The sequence below is a fragment of the Cetorhinus maximus genome, chromosome 26 (assembly GCF_964194155.1).
Source record: "Cetorhinus maximus chromosome 26, sCetMax3.hap1.1, whole genome shotgun sequence".
Lineage (NCBI taxonomy): Eukaryota > Metazoa > Chordata > Chondrichthyes > Lamniformes > Cetorhinidae > Cetorhinus > Cetorhinus maximus.
The window spans coordinates 23,688,741-23,714,951 of record NC_135904.1 but is presented as its reverse complement, the minus strand read 5'-3'; the positions used below and the strand labels follow the sequence as shown (position 1 = coordinate 23,714,951).

Genomic DNA, 26,211 nt, shown 5'->3' with positions numbered 1-26,211 from the left:
TAAAGTACCCTCCCTGACCAAATCTTTGTTAACCTGCCCTAATATCTCCTACCTCCTCTGGCTCGGTGTCAGTTTTTGTATGATTACGCCCCTGGGATGTTTTGCTGTTAGAGATGCTTTATAAAGGCAAATTGTTATTTTGCCACCGAAGCCTCATAACATTGAGCCTGGGTCGGGGGAAGTGTCTGTTTAAGACAGAGGTGCTGAGGCCAGGAGTATCAAATAATAGGTTAATATTTTAATTGGCTCCTGTAGTGGCCCTGGAGACATGTAACCAACACACCATTTCAAAGACTCTGCTGGCCAGGCTTTATATAAGGAGAGAATAGATAAATTAAAGTTGCTGATGTGCACCCTTTGTCAAAATACCTAGTAAATTGATTTGTTTGATTAAAAGTTATACTTGTAGTTTGAGGAAAGTGGTTTTTATTTGTTTTTCTCATACGTATAGACGTTCTGTCTCTCAATGCCGCAGCATCTGTGATAGAGTTTGTACTTGCATAGCACCTTTCACAACTTCAAGATGTTAGAGCTAATAAAGTTACACTGAAGTGTAAACACTGTTGTAATGTGGGGAAATGTGGTAGACGGTTGCACGCAGCAAGGGTTCAAAAGCCATGAGGCAATGGTGGATGAGGAACAATGCTTGACAAGGACACTGAGAGAATTCCCACCTCCTTTGATGGGAATTTTAATGTACACTTGAGGTTTATCATCTCATCGGAAGCACGGCACCACAGCATTCCTTCAGTAAGAGGGCTTGAACCCATGTTGTTTGACTTATGCATAAGTGAGATCACTGAGCTAAGGCTGACATTCGCAGTTGTGCAGAAGTTGTTGTAATGAAAGGCTGGTGTTCCAAAAGAAGTGCCACTGAGCTTAAACTTCCTTAGGGGAAAAAGTTTATCAGCTTTCATTAAGTTGTCTAATTTTTAAAATTGTATACATGTGCCAATATCTGACGGTACAATTCATTTTCAAATGCTAGCTTGATGTGTATCCCTTTTACCATATGTGGTGCCATGGAAGAATGCATTGTGTTTGATAATGGGATGCTCTGGTGAAGTACAAAGTACCCTAGTTTTTCAGCTCCTCTAATGAAATAGGAAGATTTTCACAGATTTATTAGCCCCTTGAGATTTCTGTGTCAGTGTGTAACTGTACCACGTTATGTAACAAGTGCTCAATGTCTTGTGTGTGCTCAGTTAAGTGATCTCAGCTTGGGTTCAAGTTGTTCAATTGGGATCTCTGTGTCTTTGAGATAATGAGGGACAAATCAATGGATTTACTGCTCCTGATTTGTTGTTTAGTATCTCCTGGTGGAAGAGTGTGGACGTAGGGATCATAGGTGAGAAGAAGGAGATCAGGCTCAGCCATGACACCCCACATCACGTTAACTCACAAGCTAAGCTGGCACTTGGGTGAGGTATCAAGAGGAGTAGTCACATTCTTAAACCCAGAGAAGGGAAGAAAGTTGAGCAAAAAGAAAGTCACGTTTTACTGTGCACAACTGGGTTACTTCTATGTGCTTCAGGATGATTTTTTTTCACATTGTTCCCCAGAAAGTTAATAATATTAATCGCATGTTTTCAATAAGTAGACTTATCATTTGTTTCATGTTTTAATGCAAGTGTTTGGTATAATTTAAGTTGCTGGATTTATTGGAGAAGTGTTGCATTACTTACTGATTGGTTACTTTCAAGCATTTTCACACCTGTACCTGTTATTACTGTAGTTTCTTGTTGGTAATTGTGATTCCCTTTTGTATAATAGTCTTCTATTGTTTCCAGCAGACCTTTAATGGCTAGATGTTAGATTTCATAATAAAGTATTATGAGACACTAATTAGAATTTAAACTTGGTGAAATCGGGAAATAGATATGAAATTAAATATTTAATACTACATATAATCTGCTCAGTTGCATGTTTCAGTATAGCATGCAAACCTCTCAAATGTTTTTGCATGAGGGAGATCAGAGACATGGGTAACGACTTCAGCTGTTAATAGTAAAAACATGCATTAAGCATTCTCACCCAATACAATTAAGGTATGAATGGAAAACAACAGAAATATCTAATTGAGTTTGGGGCAGAGGGAAGAATTCAGAACAATTTCTTCATGATCTGTATTAAAAGCAGCAGACCCTGTACACAGGCTCCATTTTAATTTGCTCTCATGAGAGCAGTAGCCACATCTGCTTCAATGTAAGGTGAGAAAAATTTGCACATTCAGAAATATCTTTATATATGAAGACTCAGGCTAATATTGTGGTCAGCGGAAAAAGAACAGTACTCATTGTTTACCTTGCTGATAAGTACCCACTAGGTTTTTGCAGGCTTTTGAGCAGATATTTGGTCTACTCCAGAGTCTAATCCAGCACAGTGCCCTCTACATGGCATCTATGGCCTTTGTGAACAAAGAAACAACAAAGCTCTTCAATCATTCAGATTGAAGAGTCCTCACTGAGACAAGCAGGAAGAATAAATTAGATTTAAATCAAGTACAGAAAGGGAAATAAAAATTGGGGAAGACAGGTGGAAGAGAGAGAGGGATTAAAATGTTAGAAAAAGTGAAAACAAAACCTCCAATATTAATTAACTTCTGAAGGAATGAAACTGCATGTTTCTAAAATTATATTTTCAGGACCAGAGAAGTTGTGTGGTGGTAATTATCATTTATCACACCGTTAATAATCCTTTCACTCCTGAATCATTAACTTTTCCTGGTATCTTTAATGGAATCTAGTGGGCAAGTACTCTACCTTCAAACCATTGCATTGATTTATTATAGTGCATCCTGCGGAGGAACAGGGTATCTGTGACAGTGACTTCCAGATTCCTGCATTTAATTGCACTTGTGCAGTTGTGGGAAGTTGCTATCCAATTTCCTCTGTTATGATGGTGAACACTGATAACCTCATTATTATATACAGCAAATTCCAGGCCTATATATTTAAAAGCAAATGTTGAGCTTAAGTATGCACCATTTTTAAAATGAAGGAAATCATAAGAACATAAATAGGAGCAGGAAAAGGCTTTATGAGTCTCCTGTGCTATTCCATAAGATCATGTCTGATCTTCTACCTAACTCCACTTTTCCTCCTTATCTCAATAACCCTTGATTCTTTCAATATCCAAAAATATATTGATCTCAGTCTTTAAAAATCGAGTTGTATTGGGTTTTGAGAGGTGAAATTTGTAGTTGGTATGTTTAGGAGAGGGAAAGATCAGAGAAAAAAATTCACTTGTACAAATGTGAAAATAAATAAATTAACCTGTATTTTACATTAGTGCAATAAATGGATTTTTTCAGCCCTGATCCAAATAATGTCAAATAATCTAAGTATAAGTAAAGATTATTCTACGCATCTTTAAATACAATAAACCAGTTGTAATATCTGTGCAGAAGTGTATTGTTCATTTAATATCAGTAAAATCCTTCTCTTGTTATGTCACGGGGAAATGCATAGAATGTCAGTTACAATGATAACAATTAGTGTCAATACATGCAGAGTTTAAATAAAAAGAAGCCCTCTTTTCAGCCCTGTTTTACAATAAGAAGAATAGTAACATTCAAGTACAGTAGAACTATTCTCTCCCAAGTTTCAGTGTAATTCTGAACTTACTGAAGCTCCTCAAACCTACAAAACAATTTAGAAAAAAACAAATGATTTGTAAATATTTAGGAGTGTCAGTGGAGGAATTTCTGGTCTATTGGATGAAGTCTGCCTCAGTTTCTTTTAGAAGATTAAGATTCTAATATAAGCCTAAATAAATCTGCCTGCATAGGGGGTAGGTTGGCTGGCGGCCATTTTCTTTCCTCTTGACAAAACCAGCATGTTTAGAATGTAAAGAAACTTCAACAGGAAATGGTTTTGTCTATTGTTCCTAACCCTGCATTGTTTCCACTAATCCCGATGTAAATCGGGTATAGGTAAGTTATTTTTTTAGCTAAATAAGATCCATACTTCTCAAGCAGTTTGAGATCCACCTCGGCTGCTTTCACTCAGAGCCCTAGATTACTGACATCTTTTGTATGCTCCAACTGAGCTTGTGAAAGAAACAATATCTTTGCGCACGATTTAGGTTAAAAAAAAATGATTAAGTAGGCTAATACAATTTGGGAACATGATTTTAGGTGATAAAATTTACAGCTGGGAATAGGAGAAGCAGGGGAATGGGAAGTTTGTATTTTCAGTGGAGCTGTCCAGCAGCATAAACACTGCTCGATTGAAAAGCTCCTGGGTAATTTAATTACAGAGACTAGTTAGCTTAAACTAGATGGCATGTTAGTCTTGCTCTTTTTTTAATACTGTAATTTGGAATAATGAATCAAAAAAGAATATTACATAGCTTAATCGAACCGATCCTGCTGGTTCTGATGAAGCTGTAGGTCTCGAGAACAAAATTCTATTCATTTATTGAATTAAAACATACACGTTATGCTTACTGTTGTGACTTTTGTAGACATTTAATTATGTGTTTCCTTGTACACGTGTGTTATCATGCAGGTTGGTGTCTGCCAGAACCACTGTTGAATTAACTTGAAATGTGGTTTAATGGTGCTGGAAAACATTGATGCAGTTTACTTATCATTTTCACTGGAATAGCACTCATTATAATTATTCAGGACTAACTTCCCATTACTTTTGCTGTAAGAGTGGTGTTGGTATCTGCATTCAGATAATTATGTCACTTTTTCATGTTCGCGAGATTTGAGTTTCAGAATTTAAATGTGTATGGCTGGATTTGGTGGAAACTCTTATTCAAATAACATTCAGGGAAGTTACCTTGCCTTGAATTTCCTCACGGGCAGGGTTTTAATGGGGGAGTAAAGTGGATGCAAGAGACCTGACAGGGTTGACAATCGAGTAAAACTCAAACTCTTGGTTTCTTCAGAAGTGGAGCCAATACCAATTTCAGCTGGTGCCTTGGGTGAAACTTCCATTCACTCTATACGAGGCCTAGAACACCACAAGGAGACAGGCCCAGTGGGGTGGTTTCTCAGATCAGGATTCCAAGTGCTCCTACTTCCTTTGCATTCACAGATCTTGCAACAAAACTGGCATCCAGATCTCAGTAGGGACAGAAGTAGGGCTCACCAAGGGCTTCAGACCCGAGTCATGGCCTGGAAGACCCCTGAATTGTGCCAAATAAGCTCTTGACACCCAGTCCTCTTACAATGAAGAACAATTACAGCACTAATTTATGAGGTTGGGGTCTACCAGTGAGGATCCTAAGCGCTGTACTGCATGTTTCTCTACTTGCATCTAATAGACACCCAAGGTCAATTTTCCCTTTAATGTTTAGTTGTTGTGGGCTGCCAAATTTATCAGTGCATTGTCCTTCAAATTTTTTGCACGTACGTGTGTTATTTATCACGGAACAAGGCCTGCGCAGTCGCACACCTTAGTAGGAACTTTGCCCAGGGTGCACCCAAACTAACAAATGCATCTGCCAGGATTACCGTTGATGCCGGCATATAAATTGACCTATGACACCTTGAAAAAATCCCTTCAAAAACAGGGGTTGACTTATATGCCGAGCATAAAAGTGAACCGCTGATGTGGGTGGATGCCATCTTTGTTGTTTGCCACGCGTGATCTGCTTTGTGTGGACGTGTCTTAATCTTTGCAACGCAACCTGTATTGCCTGCTTGATCCCATGCACCCAGTTATAAGGTGTAAAACATCCATTTGTGGGGTGAAAAATAGAAGCTGACTACTAATGTGAGTATAGCATATCATGGCCGAAAGGGGGGGGTGCAGGTGAGGTCAATTTGTACGCTGTGTATATGCAAAAACATGATTTTTGGTGCCAAAAAAATGGGGTCACCTTATATGCCAGGTCGACTCATACACCACGACCTATTGTATTTTAATTTAGCTGATCCCAGACACACTCCAGTGTTTAGGAAGTGGAGCTTAGTGGCACAGCAGGATTCCTGCTCAGTTGCACGTATGTTAGACTATAAAGAAGGATTTCAGCACTAGACCCCTAAAAGTGTAACAAGGAGTAGTGACAACAGGCAAATTACATTTTCAAAATTATTAGCATATGCAGGGAGAGGCCCAATTACATGACCGGTGAAACTGATTTAGTTTACTGTCATTCTCAGGTTTATCACTTTCCATTGTCAAGAAGAGATATTAATGTGTATAATATTATTTGAAATTATTTTTAAATTGGACTTGTAGCAGGGTCTGTGTCTATGTGTGTGGCTTAATTGGATTAAAGCCAGCTAGTCTGGGTGCTCTGATGTATAGTAGTTTGAGATGCTAGTTAGATAAACGTAAGGATAGAAGGTAAAGAGTACATTTGCATTTGTTGAATAAACCATTCAAAAGAATAGGTAAAATCTTGCACCTAGTTGGGAGACACCAGGCAATGTGTTTATATTACTAATAAAATTGGTGGAATGAAAGGATTATTGTTAGGAGAGGTAAAATTTAAGAAAACTTTAGTAATACAATGGAAAATTTACATTCAACAGGAAAGCTAGGTATAAACCGAGAGGAGTTTGTGTGTGAGAGTCAGAGGCATTAAACGTTCAACCAGCCTGTAAGCCTACAACTGCCTGCAAAGGAACCAAATTGAAAGGAATCTCATCAAATGTGCTTTGCCTGGTGTCTGTTTAACATCTATGGATTATTGTTGTCCTGGTGAAGATTTACCTGGGAATGATTAATTTTTTTAAAATTCATTCATGGGATGTGGGCTTTACTGGTTGGGCCATCCCTAGTTGCCCTTGAGAAGGTGGTGGTGAGCTGCCTGCTTCAACTGCTGCAGTCCATGTTGTGTAGGTACACCCACAGCACTGTTAGGAAGGGAGTTCCAGGATTTTAACCCAGCGACAGTGAAGGAATGGTGATATATTTCCAAGTCAGGATGGTGAGTGACTTGGAGGGGAACTTCCAGCTGGTGGTGTTCCCATCTATCTGCTACCCTTGTCCTTCTAGATGGAGAATTGTTTAAAAGTTATTATGATAGTAATTGGTAGACATGTGTATGTGTTTAAATTTGTTGTTGAACTAATAAATGTTTAATTTAGTTTTATAAAAATAAACCTAGTGAGGTTTGGTGATTTTATTCCTGAATTCAGAGCTGCATCTCAAACATACCAATTGAAAATATAGGTTATGACAGTTGTTCAAGTTTCCCTCTGGGATTTAAACGACTCAGCCTTTACCAACTGCTTGTCATAATACCATACTGTTTATCATACGGTTATACTGTTTATCATAATAGGGGAGATGGTGGCATTGGGGTAATGTCATTGAACTAGTAATCCAGAGACCCAGAACAATGCCCTGGGGCCATAGGTTCAAATCAGCTGGTGGAATTCAAATTTAATTAATAAAAAAACTGGAATTGAAAGCTAGTCTCAGAATTGGTGATCATGAAACCATTGTCGATTGTTATAAAAATCCATTTGGTTCACTAATGCCCTGTAGAGGAGGAAATCTGACAGCCTTACCTGGACTGGCCAGCATGTGACTTCAGACTCCACAGCAATGTGGTTGACTCTTGACTGCGCTCTGAAATGGCCTAGTAAGCCACTCAGTTTAAGGGCAATTAGGGGTGGGCAACAAATGCTTGTTGGACTTGCCAGTGACATCCTCATCTCATGAAAGAATCTTTAAAAGCTGTCCCACTATTTTATACTAATGTATAGTTTTCTGGTCAGACCTGACCTTGAATACTGTGTGCAGTTCAGGTCAAGCACTGGAGTTTAGCACAAAAAATTGATTGAATTGTGAGGAGTAAAGTTTTAGCAGTCCAGAATGCCACTGTAAGGCCTGCTGGTCAATACTGCTGCAAAGCATCTGTGTCTAGGAACATAGATGTAGACCATTCAGCCCCATCAAGCCCAGCCTGTTGTTCTTTTGAATTGTGGCTAATCTGTATCTCAATTCTATTTACCCACTGTTGCTCTATTTTACGTGATACTCTTATCTGAATGTACAGGGATACTATCCCAATGTTGCACCCTGCAGCAGAGTGATATGCTTTGGATTTGGTTAGTCAGTGACTGTGTAAGTACCATAACAAAGATGAGATGAATTGTGATATAACTTTTTGTGGTGTCCTACTTCTGTAACCTTAGTTGCCATAGCTCTTTTCTTTATTGTGGTGGCAATGTGTTAATCTTATTTATTGTTTGTATACTTGCACAGCCTAAAGTGTGGTTCAAGCTGTTGTATCTAGTTAGCTTCACAAATAATTTACTACTGCGGTTGAACAATTTATCAAATAAGAATGTAAGAATTTTACAGTCAAGCACTAACAGCCTATTTCATGCAGAACTCTAGGCCTTTGTGGTTTTAGGTTTTTTGAAAGCTGACATTTAGCAGGCAAGATTGTTTGAGTTGATTTAAGACAACCTCGCACTACTATTGTGGAATGTATCGAATCCTAAAGGTCTAAATGGGGAAGACAGTTCACACAATCTTATCATCCCTTATGAATCGTGAGTTGATAGTGTTTGTAACAGTGGATAGGCCTCAACTGGAATATTAGGCTGGGTGTAAGATAGCTTGAGCAACATTACTGCTTCCAGAGATACAAAAACTTACCTGAAGATGTGATGTTCACCCAGATAATGGAAGCAGATTCAGTAGTAACATTTAAATGACAATTAGATATGTACTTAAAAGAAAAAGAGATTATAGGGAAACAGGAAGGAAGTGGAATTAATTAGATAGCTCTATCAAAGTGTAGGCAAAAGTGATGGTTTGAGTGGTCAGTGTTGGTGGTTCTGTGTTGTATCATTCTATGATTCCATTTACATTAATTTTTGATCTTAAGCAATTCCAGTTCACAAAGATTGCAAGCCAGATTTAGGGTAAAGTTGATAAAGATTTGTCTGTGGGAGGGTGGAAGACATAAGAAATTAAATGACAAAAGGGTTGGTGGCGCAAGAGCAAAGGGAGTGGTAATGGGACAACTAAAGAAACAAAAGATATGTCTAAAGGAAGTGCAAATATCAGAATGCTGAACTGCTGCCCAAAGCAAAAGCAAGAGAAAAACAAGAGTAAAACTGAAACCTGCAAAGAAAAAGGAAACAGAATGGGGACAGAGGTTACGCTCTCAAATTGTTGAGCTCAGTCCTGAGTCCTGAAGGCTATATCTAATCAAATATCTAATCAAAAGGTGAGATGGTGTTGTTTGAGCTTACACTGAACTTCACTGGAACACTGCAGGAGGCTAAGGACAGAGAGGTCAATGTGAGAGCAAGGTGGAGAATTAAAGTGACAGGCAACTAGAAGCTCAAGGTAACGCTTGCGGACTGAATAGAGCTGTTACACATAGCAGTCATCCAATGGTCCTTGATTTGTCCAAAGTAGAGTGGGCTACATTGTGAGCAGTGAAACACTAATGCATGTAAACTGCTTTTCACCTGGAAGGAGTGTTTGGGATCTTGACTGTGAGGAGGTAGGAGGTAAAAGGCAGAAGCTGCATCTCCTGTCCTTGCATGGAGAAGTGTCATGGGAAGGGGAATGGTTCCTTCAGAATGCTGAGGGGGAAGAGGAGGGGAAGATGTGTTTCATGGTAACTTCACGCGGGAGGTGGCAGAAATGGCAGAAGATGATCTGTTGAATACGAAGGCTATTGGGGTAGAAGGTGAGGACAAGGGGACCCCTATCATGGTTTTAGGAGGGTGGGGGAGAGCTGAGAGCAAAAAGTGTGGGAAATTGGGCACAGTCAAGGGCCTTGTCAACCATGATGGGGTGGAATCCTCAGTTGAAGAAAAAAGAAGTCATGCCAGAAGTATTGGCATGGAAGGTTGCATCATCAGAACAGTTGTGACAGAGGCTGAGAAATGGGGAGAATGGAATGGAGTCCTTATAGGAAGCAGGGTGTGATGAAGTGTAGTTAAGGTATCTGTGGGATTCTGTGTGCTTATAATGAATATTCATTGATAGCTTCTCCCAGAAATGGAGATGGAAAAGTTGGAAGGGGAGGGAAGAATCTGAGGTGGGCCCTATGAAGGTGAGAGAAAGGTGGAAGTTGGAAACAAAACTGATGAAGGTTTCTAATTCAGGGCAAAAGCAGGAAAAGGCATCAATGCAGTGGTCTATGAACTGAAAAAAAGAGGGCAAGGAGGAGGCCAACACTAGAACAAGGAATGTTCCACATACCCCAGAAAAAGACACAGGCATAGCTAGTATTCATGCAGCTACCCGTAACAATGCCATTTATTTAGAGGAAGTGAAAGGAGTTAAAGAAGTTGTTCAATGTGGGAATAAGTCAGCCAGACAGAGAGTGGTGGAGGATGGGGACTAGTTGGGCCTCCGTTCAAGGAAGAAGCGAAAAGCTCTCAGTGCCGTTTTGGGGATGGAGGCGTAGAGAGATTAGGCATCCATGATAAACAGGACACAGGACCAGGAAATTAGAAACTGTGAAAGTGACTGAGGGCATTGGAGGATTCACGGATGTAGGTGGGAAGAGAGTGGATAAGGGGAAGAAAAAATAGAATCAAGAAGAAAGAAATCAGTTCAGTGAGAACAGAAACTGGTTGAAACGATAGGCCTTCCAGGGCAAACAGTTTGTGCATTTTGGGAAGGAGGTAGAAGCAGACTATTTAGAGTTGGTGGTCATTAAGGGAAAATCTCCAGAGGAGTTGAGGTCAGTGATAGAGCTGGAGGCGATGGCTTGATGTTTAGTGGTGGGGTCATGGTCCAGTGGGAGGTAAGAAGAAGTGTTGGAGAGTTGGCATTCAGCCTCTGCAGAATAGCAGTTGGTTTGCCACACAACAGCATCGCCCTTACCAATGAGTTTGATAATGTTAGGGTTGGATTCTCTTAACACCCACCCCCGCCCCCTCTTTCTCTGAAAGATATACATACAACTGTATGGAAATCTTTGTATTAAATAACCTTGGTCATTGTTTAAAGGGATGGCCCTGAAGCAAACATAAATTTTAATGCAATTTGCTGTTGACTGCAATGGTAGAGATTTCTCCCTGACTCCCATTCAAGTCAATGCTGCAGTCGTGGCATCAGCTGTTTAGACTAAGGATGTTGCAATGTTCCCGAAATAACCATTGGAATTAAAAATGGGTTACTAGTTTGGCTTCATTCCTTAAAGTATAGTAATTTAATCATTTGCACCAAACTCTTTTAGTTTCCTATTCCAGGACTTAATTTGGAGGGTTAAAATATTTTCTAATATCCTAAGTTTTTCATTAACCACAATAACAATCAGTCTTCTCCAACATGCTGAATAAGGCAATGTTGAGTGACCTGTCTATAACTTGTGTGATATTGAAGCATTCACACATGAAAAGATCTTCCAAATTGAGATCCTGATTTCAAACCTGTAAAGGCATAATAAACCCTGATGTCATGCTCTGATACCTTATGAGACGGTTTCGGCAATGTCAATTAATGGCACCAAAATATCAGCTTGCAAGTTTTTCCTTGATCGTGTGAGCTTTGACTTTTCTGAATGTCGACACCAAAGAATATTGAACAATGAGCTGATTTTACATATACCAATATGTGAAGACTTCAGTATTACCTCATATATCCTATTCAATGCCAAGCTCCACTTGTCTGTCATTCCCATTTTCATTGACCTATTTTGGCTGCTTGTCTCCTAGTGCCTCAGATTTAAAATTCTTGTTGTGTTTAAATTCCTCCATGACATCATTCCTTCCTAACACACTCTAGACAAAAATCCCTTTCCCTCAACACCACACCCCTTCCTTCCTCTTTCTCTTTAAAACCCACCTCTAATCGAGCCGTGAGAAATCCCCCCCTAACCCCTCCACCTTTGGCTTGGTGCCTTTCTCCCCAGGCCTCTATGAAATGCCTTGGGATATTTATCTGTGTTAAGGGCATTTTATAAATGCCAGTTGCTGTTATTGCAGCCTGAATAAGTTGTTACCTAAACTCTCGCTGTTTCGTACAAGATTCTAGAACTGCAACTAGAACTTGCAAAGTCTGGCGGACTGCCCTATAAGGAAGTAGTCCTTTCCCTAATAAATTACATAAGCTGATTGAAAACTTTATCCTGCAAGTAGAAATATTAGTTATTGCTGTACATAACATCTATTTGTCAAATCCTAAATGCAGCTATACTATTCCTTGTGGATTGTACTGCCTGTCGTACAATGTGTACAATGTTCTGTGTTACAAAATAAGCATTTAAAATCTATGAATGGACAATAACTTCATTTAAAGACTCCCTGGAGATGTAAGAACAAAGAAAAGCTACACATTATTTGCTAGCCAGAGTTTTCTGATGGGCTGTGTAGATTTCTATATTTGCACTTTAGAAGAAACTAGCTAAGTCATGGGTGTGATAATAGTCTTTAAATAATACTCTGTACCTAGCTGTATGAGCATTAGCTCCGAAGGCTGTGTTGCCTGCCCAGTCCCACGGTTAAGGACATCGCCTCAGGCTGGAGAGGAACTTTGAATGGGAGGGTAGGGATCCAGTTGTTGTCGTCCATGTTGGTACCAACAACAACTACCAATAGACTAGAAAGGAGGTTCTGCTGAAAGAATTTTAACAGCTAGGAGCTAAATTAAAAAGCAGAACCTCCAAGGTGGTAATCTCGGAATTGCTACCTGTGCCACGGGCAAATTGGCATAGGGTAACTAAAGTCAAGGAGATAAATGCATAGCTCAGAGATTGGTGCGGGAGGAATGGGTTTCCATTCATGGGGCACTGGCACCAGTACTGGGGTAGAAGGGAGTTGTTCTGGTGGGATGGGCTTCAGTTAAGCTGAGACCAGTGTCCTGACAAACCGAATAACTAGGACTGTAGAGAGGGCTTTAAATTAAATGAGGTGTGGGGGGGGCGCGGTTCTGGGAAGGGGATACATAGGCTTACAAAGCAAAAGGACATGGCTGCCTTGCAGGGCAGCTATTTAAGTATAATACCCAAAGTGTGAGAGGAAGGGACAGAGCACACAAACATTTTAAAAAGCAGCAAGTAGGGTCAAAAGGGAAAAAATGGTAAAAAGGCAAAATTAATGGCCCTTTACTTAAATGCATGTAGTATTCAGAACAAAATAAATGAATTAACGACACAAATAGAGGTTAATGGGTATGATCTCATAGCCATTACGGAGATGTGGTTACAAGGAGATCAAAGCCGGGAACTAAGTATTCAGGGGTATGTGACTTTTCGAAAGGACAGGCAGGAAGGAAAGGGTGGCGGGATAGCTTTGTTAGTACAAGATGAAATAAGTACAATAGCAAGAAAAGGTCTTGGATCGGAAGATGTAAAATCCAAATGGGTGGAGGTAAGAAATAACAAGGGGGAGAAGACACTGTTGGGAGTAATCTATAGGCCCCCTGACAGTAGCTATACTGTAGGACAGAAAATAAATCAGGAGATAATGAGGGCATGTAAAAAAGGCAGTACATTAATCATGGGTGACTTTAACCTTCATGTAGATTGGGAAAATCAATTTGGCAGAGGTAAACACAAGCAAGAATTCATAGTGTATTCGGGACAGTTTCTTAGAACAATATGTTGTGAATTCAACCAGGATCAGGCTATTTTGGATCTGGTAATGTGGAATGAGGCAGGTTTAATAAATGATCTCAGAGTAAAGGACCCCCTAGGAAAAATAACCATAAAAAATGGTAGAATTTAGCATTCAGTTTGAGAGTGAGAAACCTGGGTCGGAAACAACAGTGCTCAACTTAAATAAGGGTAATTACAGTGGATTGAGGGCAGAGTTGGCTGGAGCGGACTGGGGAAGCAGTTAAGCAGAAAAGCCGGTTGTTGAACAATGGCAGACATTTAAGAAAATAGTTCATGACTCTCAATAAAGATATATATCAGTGAGGAAGAAGGATTCAAGGAAGGGGATAAACCAACCATGGTTAACCAAGGAAATTAAGGACAGTATCAAATTGAAAGAAAAAACATACAATGTGGCAAAGATTAATGGTAAGCCAGAGGATTGGGAAAATTTTTAAAACCAACAAAAGATGACCATAAAAATAATAAAGAGGGAGAACATAAACGTTGAGGGTAAACTAGCAAGTAATATAAAAACAGACAGTAAGAGCTTCTTTAAATATATGAAAAGGAAGAGAGAGGCCAAATTGAGAATGAGGCTGGGGAAATAATAATGAGGAACCAGGAAATGGCAGAAGAGTTGAATAAATACTTTGCTTCAGTTTTCATGGTAGAAGATACTAATAGCATTCCAAAAATACTAAATAATCAAGGGGCAAAAGAGGTGGGGGAGGAAATAAATACAATAACTATCACTAGAGGAAAAGTACTAGGGAAACTAATGGGGCTAAAGGCCAATAAGTCCCCTGGACCTGATGGGTTGTATCCTAGGATATTAAAGGAAGTAGCTGCAGAGATAGTGGATGCACTGGTAACAATCTTCCAAGAATCCTTAGATTCTGGAAAAAGCCCCAGAGGATTGGAGAATGGCCAATGTAACACCTTCATTCAAAAGGGAGGGAGACAAAAAACAGATAACCATAGGCCATTTAGCTTAACATCTGTCATTAGGAAAATGTACTTATTATAAAGGATGTAATAGAGCATTTAGAAATACATAATCTAATCAAGCAGAGTTAGCATGGCTTCATGAAAGGGAAACCATGCCTAACAAATTTATTAGAATTCTTTTGAGGAGGTAACAAGCAGGATAAATAAAGTGGAACCTGTGGATGTAACATATTTGGATTTCCAAGAGGCGTTCGATAAAGTACTGCACATAAGGCTACTTAATAAGTTAAGAGCCCATGGTGTTGGAGGTAGTATGGATAGAGGATTAGCTAACTAATAGAACACAGAGTTGGGATCAGGGCGGCATTTTCGGGTTGGAGACCTGTAAGTAGTGGAGTGCCACAGGGATCAGTGCTGGGGCCTCAATTATTTGCAAAATATATTAATGACTTGAATGAGGGAAGTGAATGTACTATCGCAATGTTTGTGGATGACACAAAAAATAGGTGTGAAGGCAAATGGTGAGGATGACACAAGGAGCCTACAGAGGGATATAGATAGGTTAAGTGAGTGGGCAAAAACTTGGCAGATGGAATATAATGTGGGAAAACGTGAGGGTGTACACTTTGGCAGGAAGAATAGAGGAGCTGAATATTATTTAAATGGAGAAAGACTGCAGAAAGCTGCAGCACAGAGGAATTTGCGAGCCTTTGTGCGTGAATCCCAAAAAGCTAACATACAAGTTCAACAGGTAATAGGGAAGACAAATTGAATGTTGGCCTTTATTTCAAAGGGAATGGCATATAAAAATAGGGAAGTCTTGCTAAAACTATACAACGCACTAGTTAGACCACACCAAGAATACTGTAAACAATTTTGGTCCCCTTTTCTAAGGAAGGATATACTGGCTTTGGAGGCAGTCCACAGAAGGTTCACTAGGTTGATCCCAGGTATGGAGGGATTTTCTTGTGAGGAGAGGTTGAGTAGAGTGGGCTTATACTCATTGGAGTTTAGAAGAATGAGAGGTGACCTTATTGAAACATATAAGATTCTTAGGGGGCTTGACAGGGTAGATGCTGAGAGGTTGTTTCCCCTTGTGGGAGAGTCTAGGACTAGAGGGCATAACCTCAGAGTAAGGGGAAGCCCATTTAAAACAGAGATGAGGAATTTCTTCTCCGAGGGTAGTCAATCTGTGAAATTCTTTACCCAGAGGGCTGTAGAGGCTGGGTCGTTAAGTATATTCAAGGCTGAGATAGACAGATTTTTAATCAATAAGGGAATCAAGGGTTATGGAGGAAAAAAACAGGAAAATGGATGTTGAAGATTATCAGATCAGCCATGATCTCGTTGAATGGTGGAGCAAACTCGATGGGCCAAATGGCCTACTTCTCCTACATCTTATGGTCTTATGATCCAGTGTTTCAAGTAGATGTTAAAGATTCCATTACAATATTTTTTTTAAAAATAACCAGCATTTTTCCCTCAAGAAATACTATCAAGAATAGCTGGGTGATTCACCTCTTTGTTGTGTGCAAGATTGATGCCACATTTGCCTATATAACTACAGTCATTGCACTTCAAAATAATTCACTATCATCTCTCAGAAATGTTTTATGTGCAAAGCGTTTTATCTTTTATTTGAACGTCATTACCTTTGCACAAAATAAATTCTTAATTTCTACGTGATCCCACTGGTATTTATTGTATTGCTTCCACCTTTTAATTGATGCATATATTTGCAGATGATTTTGCTCCCAGTGTAGAAGGAACCAGGTCATAGGTAGAACACAAGAGGGTGACGTTAGGTAACCAGTAAACCTGAAAGTAAAATATCAGTAAAAAGCAACTATACTGGTACAGGTGGTGTCATTTCACAGTTAGAAAATATAAGCTGTTCATTAGTTCATGTATAACAATACATGAGTTATTTTAAGCCTGTGAGATCGTGGTGTTAGTAACAAATACTTTTCTGTCAAAATCAGTGCCTTATACTCTTCTGTGACGTGGAAACTACATTGTTGTGAAAACAAAAAAAATGTTTACAAGTAACACTTTACTACAAACGGTGATGTAATACTATTCTACTAAATTTCCACTACTAATAACTCTATTTAAGTTTCGACCTCAAAACATAAATACTTTCTCCTATCCTGTATTAGGAGCTCATTAGTGTAGTCTAATTAGTTAGCCAAGAGAGAATCAAACTGAGTAGTTCAGATTTCAGTTTGGAACCAAGAACGGGGTACTTGGTTTGACTAATTCTCATTATTGAATTAACTTGGACACTAGTTACTTATTAATCTTTGAGATATATTAATTATATTTTTATTATATTGATACATAGTCCAACTACAATATAAATTCTGGCATGCTTACAGTACTAATGTTTCAATATTGAAATTTCTTTCTTTTAAGGATCACTCTTCCACCCATCCTTCTCTGTTTTTGTAGTTTTCTTCCCTATTTTAGTTATGCCCAAGATTCTTTTGTTCATTCGTGTTCAGTCCATTATTTTCAAAAGTTAATTGCATACTGAGCGCAGACATCCATTTTCCTGCACTCCTCTTCACTTCTCTCCAATATCCTCCATTATCCTCCATTATTTTCCCATGGTTTGCCACACCAGCTTGGCCTTTCCATGCACATCATATACACAGCTTCAAGTCAAAGTTTAAACCCTCATTTTCCTGTCAGCAATATCCTTATCCAAGCTAGGATAAGCACAACCCACATCCTTGTTTTGCAAGGATATACATTTTAATTGGCAAGGCCTTTTAACCCTTCCCATGCTGTTCAATTGTTACAGAAGTTTAATTTTAGTTAACGTAGCACAATAATTCATAATAAATACGTATGCATCATGTGATGTTTGTGTTTAATGTTTATGCTTTTTTTGTAAAAGGACATTTTAGTTAAAAAGAAGTGTTATATAAAAAACCTGACAGTAAGGTGTGCTAAGTCTCAGATGTGTTGCCCTCTAGCATAGAATAAGGAATAAAGGAACCTTCTGTTTTTTACACAGGAAGCTGGGGGTTCAGAAGCATCTGTGCGTGGGTGTGTGTGGGTCCTTAATTATTAAGGAGTGACAAAACACTTCACATTGTTTGTGCAAAAGCCCCACCAAGAGATCAGGCTGTGACCTGTAGATTGTGCAACTGAATCAGATTTGATGATTTTGCATGTTATTACTGGCATAAATTTAGTTCAAAAATACAATATAAACAAAGTTTCAAAAGGTCAAAAGCAACTTTGAATACCCCCACAGTGACTGAATATTCTCAGAGGTCTGTGTTTGCCTTGCCTGTACTGTACTGCAATGAGTTAAATTTGAAAAAGTTTTGCCAGCCCCTGATAACCCCTTGACTCTAGGATTCTGTTGTTTATATTAGTTTAAAAGAAAAAGCCAAAGAATGCCTCTGCCTCTGTTAAGTTCTGTTATATGTACAGTACTGTTGTCAAAGTCAACTGCGTACGTTCATCTCATTACACACAGCCAAACTCCCTTGCACCTCAGGATTACAAGAAGATTTACTTGCTTGAATAAACCCAAGATTTAATTCTTTCTCTTATAGGTATCAATAGTATGATGAGACTGAAAGATGGGCAGACAAGATCCTTCCAGGCACCTGTAGACGTCCACACTTCACAAGATGGTCAAATTTATCTATTTGGGAGTGACGCAGCAACATCTGGTGAGTCGTCAGACGAAGACAAGGATAGCATTGAACTGCGGCCCAGAGGTCGAGAGTGTCAGTGGTCCAGTGTTACTGAGGAAAAGTCCAACAGTACAGCGTTTCTGGTTCGAGAGGTTGTTGACGGCGACAACCTCAATACTTTTGCTTTGCAATATGGCTGTTCGGTAAGTAAGTTAGCCAAGATTGTTAAATCTTACTACATGCAACCAAGTTAATTTCCTTTTCATAGGTCACAGTCACAATAATATGTGTTTTATTCTTGGGTCAAATAACATTTGCTAGCTAACCCCAGGCCTTTGCTCATTTACCTGTGTACATTACAGTTCCCTCTGTCCCTTTAAGCTCTTTCATCGTAACACCACAGTTTCCTTGATGTAACTGGCGGGCTCTCTTAGCAGCAGGAATCATCCAAGAGACCACAATGCAAGAGTAATAAACCTTGATCCAGGAAAATTGGGTCAAGTTCTGGGGGTCTCATAGGGATAAACAGAAGCCCTGTTAGCAATTTTGAGGAAAGTCCCACCCCAAAATATTTCTTTTCTATTGTCCTTATCAGTTTACTTTAAACTCAGATGATATCTGTGTAATAGGTCTCTCCTGGAAACATTCATTGACTTCGTTGCAGCAGTGACTGCAAAGTGCTTATTTGGTTGCAAAACACTTTGGACATCCTGAGGTAGTGTAAAGTGCTGTATAAGCGCAAGCTGTTTCCTCCTATTAATACTTTTAAACATGTTTAGTTTATAATCTCCTCACAGACACAGATTGTACTATACAAGCCATCTTCAGTGAGGGAGGGAGGTCCTGCTGTGTGCTTTCCCACTCTTGCTGCTACTGCTGCAAGAAGTGTGCTGATGCACTTGGGGAGTAATCAGGAAGCCCTGTCAGGATTTCTTTCATCCCTGCTGAGGCGACATACTGTATTTCAGACATTTGCACCTAGTTCGCTGGCTAGGAGCTGATACTAGTTGTGATGGTAATTATAGAGAGTTAAATAGTGTCTTACTGAAAATTTTATTTTGTGCTGGACTTACAATTGGCTCAAAAAGAGTGAAGCTGCAACTTTTATAATATGAGCCTCTTGGGGAGGGTCCTTTTAGATTGTGCAACATTGTCTTAACTCATCAATTTGAAAATGATAGTGTCCCTAGTGTTTTAATGAAAACCTAGATATTGTGCCATGAATCCTTGTAGATTCTGCCAAAATGAGACTTGGATCCTGAGACTCTTAATTTTAAGTTCAGGCATGGATTTTGTTTACAGGTAGGATCTAGACAGCAATGTTCCTCTTTAACATTTCAAGTGTGCAATTCTTGCAGCGCACATGTGGTATTTGTCCCTGAACAAGGCCTACATAGTACCTTCCAGGTTAGCAGGATCATTGCTAGACAGCCTTCAAGATTTGAATGCTTTTTGTTAAGACTCCGTCATTAAAATACGGGTTCATCACTGGCTGTCAAACATGATGACTGGTGAAAGATTTAGTTTTGGAACATCCTTGGTGAGTCTTATGGGTGGAATTTCAAACTTTTTTATTGACTATCCAAATATTTGGTGAAACCCTCTTCTGTGCATTTGAAATTTCTAGACTTGACTTTTCCGCTGCTTTCCTGGCCAGCATCCCAACCTCCACCCTCTGTAAACCAACATATCCATAACTCTGTAACCTGGGCTCCGAGTCCACCAATGCTTCATTGAAATTGCATATTTGCATGTTTAAATCTGTTCTTATAGTGGAATATCCTGCCTGTGCTAGATGGTTCTTGTTCTAGCTAACTTTATTCTTCCATTTTATATTAAAGTTCCAAGGCAAAAACAAAATTCTCCCATTTTAAAGGCTTAATCATCCAGCAAATAGGATTTTTTTTTTTTACATTTCTAAGCAAAGCTTCCAAGCTGGAAAAACAACTGTCCTAAAAACTTTCAGTGAATTCTGAACCTTACGTTCAGAAATTGTCACTAGGTTTCCGAAAATACTTCAATGGATTAAAATAAACTTTTGTTTGCTTGCATTAGGTTGCAGACCTCAAACGAGTGAACCACCTCATTAGAGAGCAAGACTTCTTTGCCTTAAAAAAAATAAAAATTCCTGTGAAAAAGCACAGTTTATTGACAGAAGCACACGAAGAGGCAAAACGGCGACAGGTTATTTCTGCAAATAACAGAACCTCTACGTTTGCAGAGGGCTGTGCTGCAGCGGACCAAGGAACAGGCGAGAATAAGTTAAGCGAATATTTTGAGGAAATTGACAAGGATATCGAGAAAATCATCCAGTCCACAGATCAATGTAAAGATCACTTAGAAGAAGTAATTTATTGTCAAACACCCAATGGAGTTAATTCAGCCCCGTTATCTCCAAAGGATGTTCATCATGGAGCCGACTGGGGTATTCGGTGGTGGAATGCTGTGGTAATCATGCTTTTAGTGGGCATTATTGTCCCAATATTTTACGTGGTGTACTTCAAAATTCAAGAGACTGATAGTGCTGTGGACCCAACATCTCCGCTGATGACTGGCACATCAATAAGGCCAAATGGCACTATCTCAACTACAGTACAATCCAAAATTGCAACACTTTCAAATGGGTGAATGGGATGGACTAAAAAGTTACAACCTCATGTTTTTTTCATCCATGATAACAGTACACAGTAACTGGCTGGAACGATCAAAGTCATTGGTTTTGGATCGGTACAGATGGCATGCCTGTACCAGTGAAGGGATGTGTATTCCACTTTAGACATTTACTGTGACACTGGAATTGCTTGTACAGGCCCAGTGTAAGCCCTAAACTGAAGTCTGAATTTCCATATCATCTCCTGATTTTCAGTAACTCTTTGCGGTACCCCTGCAGGGCACTTATCTATTCATGATAATGTAGTAAAATGAACTCACTGGTAGAGTTTGCAACCAAATTGTCATGAGTAGCCAAGTTACTACTTATTTGTTTCCCTGAAGTTTTGATGACTACTGTTGAATCCAACACTTGTAAACCACGGACTAATCAAACAAAGTGCAATTGATGGTGACAACTTGTGCCTGTGCTAGTACTCCTGAGAATTATTATAAAAGTATTTAATAGATGAGCACAGAATTGAGTTAATGTGACATATTTTAGACAATGGATCCCAGTGCCAAATAATAGCAGCCTTATAGTTTTGTACCTACAATTTTCAACGTTTAAATCCTGAAATATTTTTAGTGACATGAGCTGGATTTACAATAGTTCCAGATTAAGAGCTGCATTGTATTTGGAAGTTGATGCTAGCTGACTAGTATATAACTATTCCATTTTCATGAACCAGCATTCCAGTCACTTGCAGAAAAGTTGTTCACAATGTTCATGACTTAATGTTCAGCTGGCATCATGTTGAGCCTTTATTTTGTCATACTGGCTATTGATCTTTGATTCAGGTTTGTGTTGTTTGGAGAGATGATGCACGTTTTCTGTTTTCCATTGATGAAATTTAAATTTGGATTGGGTGGTCATGACCTGTCGAGATCCAAGCAGAAGTGGTTTTGAAGTAATCTGCTGTTATGAAAGAAAGAAACTAATAATCTAATTTTAAGTATTCCGAGAAAAAAAATGTAAGAATTGATGCCTATGGCAATTAACAGTAAGAATCAGAACATTGTAAAAGAAGATTGGCATTCAGGAAAATTCTACTTTCTGACAAATAACTTCATAACTCTGCATCCCATTTCATTTGCTTCATAATTGGATGAATAGTTTCCTCCTATATCTGCACATTATACATTTAGAAATATTGCTTTTGCAGAAACCTGTCTGACAGTATTTCTACCTGTTGAGTTATTGAGGCAGCTGAACGTACGTTACACTCTATAACGTTTTGCCAGTTTAAACCTTTTGCTGCTATCTTCTGCTGACACAGAAGCTTTCAGAATGGCACAGAGTTTTCCTTGGATGTTACCTGTATGTATTAAATCACTAGGAACGTATTTATTTTGTGCTAAACTTCTGATTAAGTTTTATCCATTTTGTTCATAGAATTGTGAAATGTTAATTAAGCAAAGAAATTATAGTAGTCCAAATGAATGCAAGCTAACACCACTTGGCATGCAGTGTTTTCAGACCTATCTATAGATCTGTCACCATAAATGAATTTTACAACAAAAATGCAAGTCATTTTTAAACTTATTTTATATATTCATGCAGGGAGGAGATGGATCCCCAGTGACTATCGTTCAGGAGTGTCAGCAATGAAATAGCATTTGCACTGAACATTTATTTTTTAAACAATTCTTTGGAACAAGGTGTTTTGCCAAAGGACCCATTTGGAAAGGGAGACAGGGATAGGCTAAGACCAATTGCCCTCCTGTCAACAGGAGGAAAACCGCCAGTGATCATAACAAAAGCTATGGACTAATTTGAAACGGTCAACATGGATGTAAATGGAGCATCGTGTCTGATTAACTTAATCAAATTCTTCCAGGAAATTACCAAACATATAGATGAAGAGAATGCAGATGAGGTTGTAAGTTTTAACTTCAAGAAATTTTTAATGAAGTGCCACATTAGAACCTTGTTACAAAGTTTAAGAACTCTGATGGTAAGAGTAAAGTTGCAGCGTACATAGAGATGGCTGAAAGTTAGAAAACAGAAAGTAAAGACTAAATGGATTGGCAGCATACCTCCGTGATTTTTGTTAGGACCTCCTCCATGTACATAAAAGATTTGACCATGGGTGCATCAAAATTTGTGAATACTTCTGAATTGCGAATACTTCTGAATTAAGAGCATAAAAAGCTGCAAAAGAAAATCTAAGCGGCTGCGAGAGGGCATAAAGAAAAACTAATGATTATATAATGCTTTTCATAACCTCAGGACAACCCCGAAGCACTTTGCAGCCAGTGCTTTAGAAATGTGGTCACTGTTGTGATATAGGAAACAGATTAAGGGAGCATTTGGAAAATGAAGTCATGGTGAATAAATATGGAGTTGGGGGAAAAAGAACAAAATTGGAAATATACCTTCAGTGGAGCAATGCTCAATTGAATGGACAAGTCAGAGTGCAGGTGAATAAAGCCTTAAATGCAGGAGATTGGTGCACATTTAGAAACACTAAAAAACAGACATTAAAATGAGTGAGAGAGATTCTGTGTTTTGTGAACGGGGCACACTGAATACAAATCCAAGGCGATAGTGCTGAATCTGTCCAAACCTTAAGTCAGGTTGCATTAGAATGTGCCATTTTGGGCATCTGATTAGAGAAAGGATTTTGGAGCTGTAGAAAGAGTGCAATGCAGATTCACTTGGTAGCTTCATCAGGGAAAAAAAATAAGAGGAAGTTAATAGGGGCATTAAAGAAGTGTTCAAATTTACTAAAAGATTCAAGGGGGAAAATACTAAAAGATCAATTTCAGTGGTGAATCGGCATCATTGGGAACATAAATTTGGCATTAGTATTAGAAATATAAGGGAGGTTAAAGGACGTTTTTTTTTATGGATTGTTAGACTAGAATGCAATGCCAATTGAAGTTAAACTGTGACATTTAAAAGGGAGGCATTCAAAAGTAAATATTAAAGGGTACAGACAGACATGAGATCAGAGTGCATAGCTTTGGCATTGAACTGATATGGGCACAATAGGCTGAATGGCCTAGTGTGTTGAAATTTAGGTGACTTTTACCTAATTCATTCAATTTTAGTTGGGTGGGGGGGAGAAAATAGCCTCAAAATATCAAGGAAGAGGTTTTCAGCAACAAACATTTATTGTTATTACATTGTTAAATCAGTTCCTAAATAACCTTACAGATAACGTGTACCTTTTATTTAAAAAATAAAATAAAATTTTAACATGCCTTCATGGGCGCTGGGCATTTGATTTGTGTCGATTTAATATTGTTCTCCCTAGCTTTTGGAATGATTGTTGATTGGTAAGCACCTATTTCAATCCCTCCGTGCACCCCCCCCCTAAAACTCTCTCATCCATCCTAAGTGAGATTCGTTCACTTAGCACACATCAGGGATTAAGCAAGGTGAGCCTTTCCCACTTGTCGTGATTCAGTTGTAATATGGAAATAGATATTTATGTGATGTATTGATCGAAACATCTTCATGTACTGCATTATTTTGTTTCTGTCCAAAGGATATTCAGCTCATCTTGAATTTGATGTGGAAAATTCCACATTAGGCAATGCACTTAACACTTAAGCCATGGCGGGAGCTGTACTGGCGATTATCTGGCGGAAAGAGAGTCAGATCTGGGCTTTTTAGGCACGTTTGCGTCTCCCCAGTTCGAACAAGGTCCGTGTCTAGCTTCAGGTCACTGAAAGTCTGATCCATGACTCTTCTCGCAGTGGTATAGGAACCCTGGATTTTCAGTTTCTTACTTGACCTGCTGTATTCTGCACAATTGGGCTCTTTCTGGAGAGTTGGAACAACTCAGCAACCTGACAGGCACGTCAGCTCTAGAAAGGCAGGATTCCTGAAGGTAAAATTAGTCAAAGCTTGCATCTATGTAACCAAATGTGCTTCAATGTCACCACCTATATCAACAGGAACGGATTGCACGCTCCTCGTGTACACCTCAATTGCAACCAGGAGCTCTGCATCTTACAAACGAATATTTATTTACCTGGCAACTGCCAAAATGTTTCAGTTTAAAGCAATCTATATGCTGCTAATCTTATATTGAAAGAATAGGCATGGAATATCTCCCGGAAGATAAGACTATCCTCTGTAACAGAATGTCATACCTTCTGAAAGACACATGTTAGCCTTATTTTCCAATTGGGTGCAGTGTCCACTCAAACTTGGTCAAAGAGTGTCTCATGCCCACCTTGGATAAGGAAAACTAACTGTAATTATTAGGGCAGGCTGATTTTATTAATGTGGGTGGGCTCCAGGTGTCTGAAATGCCTGATTGAAACCTCATTCAATTTGGACGCTGTTGCTGCACCAAAGAAATTAATGTGACAATATTTCCCTCCTGGCTACTTTTTTTACTGAGTCTTGGCAGGTCTCTCGAGCCCTATGTGCCCCTATTTCAAAAAGGGCCTCCCTCGTCTGTATAACCTGTTGCAGCAACACTTCCACAGCAGATCTGTAAGGGAGCGATGAGTGGAGATCTCCGTCATGACAACGTCCTGAGAAAGAAATACTTCATCCAATGAGTTTGTTTATATGTGCATAAACTTTTTGTTCCTTTTATAAATATAAACAAATGTTCAATCTTGCATGTTATTTACAGAACACCACTTAAAAAGAAATGTCCAACACCTGAGGTGAATCAAGCAATATATGGAAACATATTGTGATATGGAGCCCAAAGTATATGATGTGATGTAAATTTTTAATGTTGCTTAGTTAAAAAAAGTGGAAGATTTTGAGACCTCCTGCCCAGTAGAAACAGCAGCAATCCCATCCATATCTTTGCCAGGGCTTGTGGTACGTACTTTTGATGTGTAAATCGAGATCCTGCGATGTACACAGCATGCCAATTGCCATTTTAAGGACAGTTCTAGGTGGAGTGCATGCCCTGCTTTTTCTGTAGTTTTACATGGCAGTCCAGCTAAAGATAAACTAAGAATGTAACATTTCATTTATTTTTGTGATGTGGGGAGGAGCAGACATGCCCTTCCAGAACCCACAAAACAACCTTTTGCCACACCATCACCCATCCTTCCCATGGACCAATTTCGCTTTGTCCATCATTGTGACAATACAGAGCCTCTGGACATCCTTGGGGTACACATTTTCTGCTTGTAGCTCAACGGCCCTATGCTAATGAGCCCCCCAGCACCACCACCACCTGCGTTATATTGGACTGTCATCCAGAACACACTTGCTACCAGTGAGGCAAAGCCATTGACCAGGCGCAGTGTTGTCAGCTGCACTCTACAGCACTGCAAAAATGTTTTAAACAAGAAACCAACTGTGCCATTGGACGGACGTTCCCCATTTTGCGTGCCTGATTAATATTCTCGTGAGTTCGCAATGCCTCTGCAATTATTTAAGCATCTTTTCTCAGTTGAAAAGTGGGAGTGAAATTCCCGGGCTTTTAATGGCAGAAAAAACATTGTTTTTCACTAAAATTAGTGAAGAAAGGAATTTCACCCC

At 39.1% G+C, this 26,211-nt stretch overlaps 1 protein-coding gene across 2 annotated transcripts in view; it reads left to right on the top strand.

Annotated features, from left to right (window-relative positions):
- lysmd4 (LysM, putative peptidoglycan-binding, domain containing 4) overlaps nucleotides 1-23,951 on the top strand; it is a 31,849-nt gene extending 7,898 nt beyond the window's left edge. For both annotated transcript variants that reach the window (XM_078530399.1, XM_078530398.1), the window contains exons 2-3: nucleotides 18,009-18,295; nucleotides 20,148-23,951. In XM_078530399.1, the coding sequence (XP_078386525.1) occupies nucleotides 18,020-18,295; nucleotides 20,148-20,720 (849 nt within the window). In that variant the 5' untranslated portion in view covers nucleotides 18,009-18,019 and the 3' untranslated portion in view covers nucleotides 20,721-23,951. The remainder of the gene's footprint in view (nucleotides 1-18,008; nucleotides 18,296-20,147) is intronic.
- Nucleotides 23,952-26,211: the final 2,260 nt, after the last annotated feature.